Here is a 3,071-nt window from a genome sequence, read left to right as displayed (position 1 = left end):
ATCACGAACATTTAAAATACGTAACATTTTCTTTCTCTTAAAAATCATCTTCGAATCTTGTAGTTAAAAAAATAATATATAAAAATAACAAATACAAGAAATACACTTTTTTCTTTTCTTCTTGCCTTTTTTTCCCCTTTTCTTGTTGTTGTTTTGAATTAAAAAGAATACCAAAATTTGTAGGCAATAACAAAAAAGTAAAAATATCATTAGGACCTGCACAAGATGACAAGAAAACCACCGCTTTTTTTTTTTATTGAAATTGAAAAATAAAAATTAAAAAATGTAAGTAAAGAATATGCAAGACCAAACATAAACTAATCTAAAACTCGTCAAAAGTAACCTTCATAATTATGCCTTTATAAAACTAAAATAAGTTGCATAGTACTCGTTATATTCAAAAAATAAAAAATTGTGACACAGCTATACATTAGTATGACCGTGTACATGAGAGTCATAAACTCATAGTGGTTAGTTAATATTCAATGGCAGTGGCCCTCTATTTGATCCAAAAATTCTCTGTCCAATTAAGACCAATAAGTTTAATCACCCACCATTTTGAATAAATCACATGCTTTAATAATTAAGAAAAAAGCAGGCAGCTAGGTATCCTATGGAGGGGGCAGAACAATACTTTAAACTACTCTAACCTTAATATTTTAGTAATTACATATATGATTAAAGTAGAACAAAATATAACAATAATCTTAAAGAAATGTGTCTATCTGTCTATCTATCTATGCGTAACCTATAAATATCCTTAAAAAACATTCTTCCTAAGATCACTACAAGCAACTTTCCATCTGCAAGATGCAGAAAACAAACTAAATTAACTGTAAAATACATATTTATATATATATAGATCAAATTAGAATCCCCCAACAATGGTGGGTACTGAGTAAAGTCACTATAATAACTGATAAAAAAAAAAAATCCACTTTCCTTTTCTCTTTTTCTAACACCACTGATAAAACTGAAGAACTATCACCACAAAATCAGAAAAGAATTTACCTGAAGGATGATGTTATTTTTAGTAGCCCCTGTGCTTTTTGATCTCCCGTAACATCAAGACTAATAAACATACATAGTCTTGAGGTAATAACTATATAACCGAAGGGAAAAAAAAGAAAAAACATAGTAAGTTAACTAAGAAGGTTCATCAATTTCATCAGTTTTGCTGAATCTGCTGCTTCTACTGAAAGCTTGATCCTGGTGTAAATATTGCAAGATTAGACCATCCATTGCTACCATTATTCCAACAGCTTGAATCACCATTATGCATACTCAGAAAGCTCTCTGCATTATTGCCATTGCTCTGAACATCCAACCCTGGATTTCTACTAGAATTCGAGCTCACTGGCGGCTCAACAGAACCGGTCGAATTCACATTCACTCCGAATTCATTCATTTGCACCATTTTAAGACTTGATCCATTTGAATTCAGACCCTCCAATAGGCTCCCCAGATGGCTAGTTGCCAATAGGGAACTGAAGCTTAAGCCTGGGCCTTGATCAGCCACAGTAGGCTGGGCGGCGTAGGCCTGGGCCGAGTCGGATTCAGGAGCGGATGAAGCAGCCTGTGCTGGAGTGGAAACGGATGGTGAAGGGGATACTGATGATGATGATGGTGCAGATGATGATGTAGGGCGTTTGGAGGAGTTGTTGTTGGTGGATGATTTTTTTGTGTTCTTCCTGCTTCCACCACCAACTGGGATGTTCCTAAGAGCACCTCCTTTGGTCCAATACCTTCTGCAATTCTTACAAAAATGGCGTGGCTGTGAGAGATTGTAGTTGTTGTAGTAGCAGAATTTGGTGTTTGTTGAGTCGCAACGTGGGCATTTAAGTTGTTCTTGTTCAGGAAATTGGGGTTTGATGGGTTGAAATATTGTTGGGTCTTGCATTCTCTCCTTATAATACTAAAAAGCACTTCAGTATTTAAGCAAAAGGGGTTTTATCAATTTGATAACAAAGTTCAAAGTTCAAACCTTTCAAGGGATTGAATTTGAGGGCATGTGAAGCAAGCAACCCTTGATGTGTTAAGATCTGAGCTCAGGTTCAGGAAAACAAAGGTGTAAGCTTTTTTATAGTACTAAGTAGAAAGTGGAAAGATGACAAGATAATCAATCAGACCATGATCCGAAAAATAAAAACACATAAAAAGTGTTGTTGTGGTTGGTTGTGTAACATAATCTAGAAGCAGTTCCAACAAAGTAAAGTAGTTTGAAGAAACAGATAGAAGCTCAAAGAGACAGAACGAGAAAGTTACGTGGTTGGTTTGATGAATGAACTTGGAATTGGAAGCTTCTCTTGTTGCCTTGGATTTCTATGGATGGATCATTATACCAGCTGAAAAAAAAACATGACATAACAAACAAACAAACAAACAAACAAAAGCAGAGAGATTTAACTAAGTTCAGCACAAACACAAACAAAGAATGTTCAAGAGAGAAAAAAAAAATAGGAAGATATTTGAAAAGCCTCAAAAACCTTGATGATGGAGATTATTATGGAGTGTGATGACTACCACTAACACACACCCTCTTCAAATAGAAAGAGAATAGATACACCTCTCTCTCTCTCTCTCTCTCTCTCTCTCTCTCTCTGTTGCAGTCACTACTCACTACAAGTAGAAGGATTGGCTTGAATCTTGAGCTCCTTTTTCTGGGCATTCAGACATCGCACTTAACTAAAATTTAACAGTATTAGTGGGGCGATTAAAAGTGTTAACTTTCATAAAAAGTCATGTTTTTGTATATTAAAAACTAGTAACTTTATTTAATTAGTCAACGGGTCAATGACCAAAGTAGACCACGGAATTAGTCGCTCTTATTATTATTACATGACCGTATGAAAACTGCTCCTGGAAAAAGTAGTAATAATATAATATAACGTAACAATAAAATAAGAAAAAAGGGACGCCAATAATGTAATTAAGATATTGATAAAGAGACAAATAAGAATATTGAGATGGGAGAATCGAGTGTAAGGTCATAAATTCTTATGGTTATAAACAAATGGGATAAATAAAATAAAATAATCTTCCTTTAATATAGAGGTATTTGTGATATTAGA

At 34.2% G+C, this 3,071-nt stretch overlaps 1 protein-coding gene across 3 annotated transcripts; it reads right to left on the bottom strand.

Annotated features, from left to right (window-relative positions):
- Positions 1-631: 631 nt before the first annotated feature.
- On the bottom strand, positions 632-2,730 carry LOC107458974 (dof zinc finger protein DOF3.1). Of its 3 annotated transcripts, none has more exons than XM_016077188.3 (4): positions 2,487-2,723; positions 2,266-2,345; positions 1,985-2,042; positions 632-1,906 (listed from the first exon to the last, which is right to left on the bottom strand). In XM_016077188.3, exon 4 carries the CDS (start codon positions 1,898-1,900, stop codon positions 1,193-1,195), a length of 708 nt encoding a protein of 235 aa, XP_015932674.1. In that variant the 5' UTR covers positions 1,901-1,906; positions 1,985-2,042; positions 2,266-2,345; positions 2,487-2,723; the 3' UTR covers positions 632-1,192. The 3 variants fall into 3 exon arrangements, with proteins under 3 accessions (XP_015932674.1, XP_015932673.1, XP_052107657.1); XM_016077187.3 differs by having other exon boundaries at positions 632-1,915; positions 2,487-2,721; XM_052251697.1 differs by having other exon boundaries at positions 632-1,748; positions 2,266-2,730.
- Positions 2,731-3,071: the final 341 nt, after the last annotated feature.

This window comes from Arachis duranensis, chromosome 7 (assembly GCF_000817695.3).
Source record: "Arachis duranensis cultivar V14167 chromosome 7, aradu.V14167.gnm2.J7QH, whole genome shotgun sequence".
In the NCBI taxonomy this organism is placed as follows: Eukaryota; Viridiplantae; Streptophyta; class Magnoliopsida; order Fabales; family Fabaceae; genus Arachis; species Arachis duranensis.
Note: the sequence above shows the minus strand (reverse complement) of the source record. Positions and strands in the feature narration are given on the sequence as shown.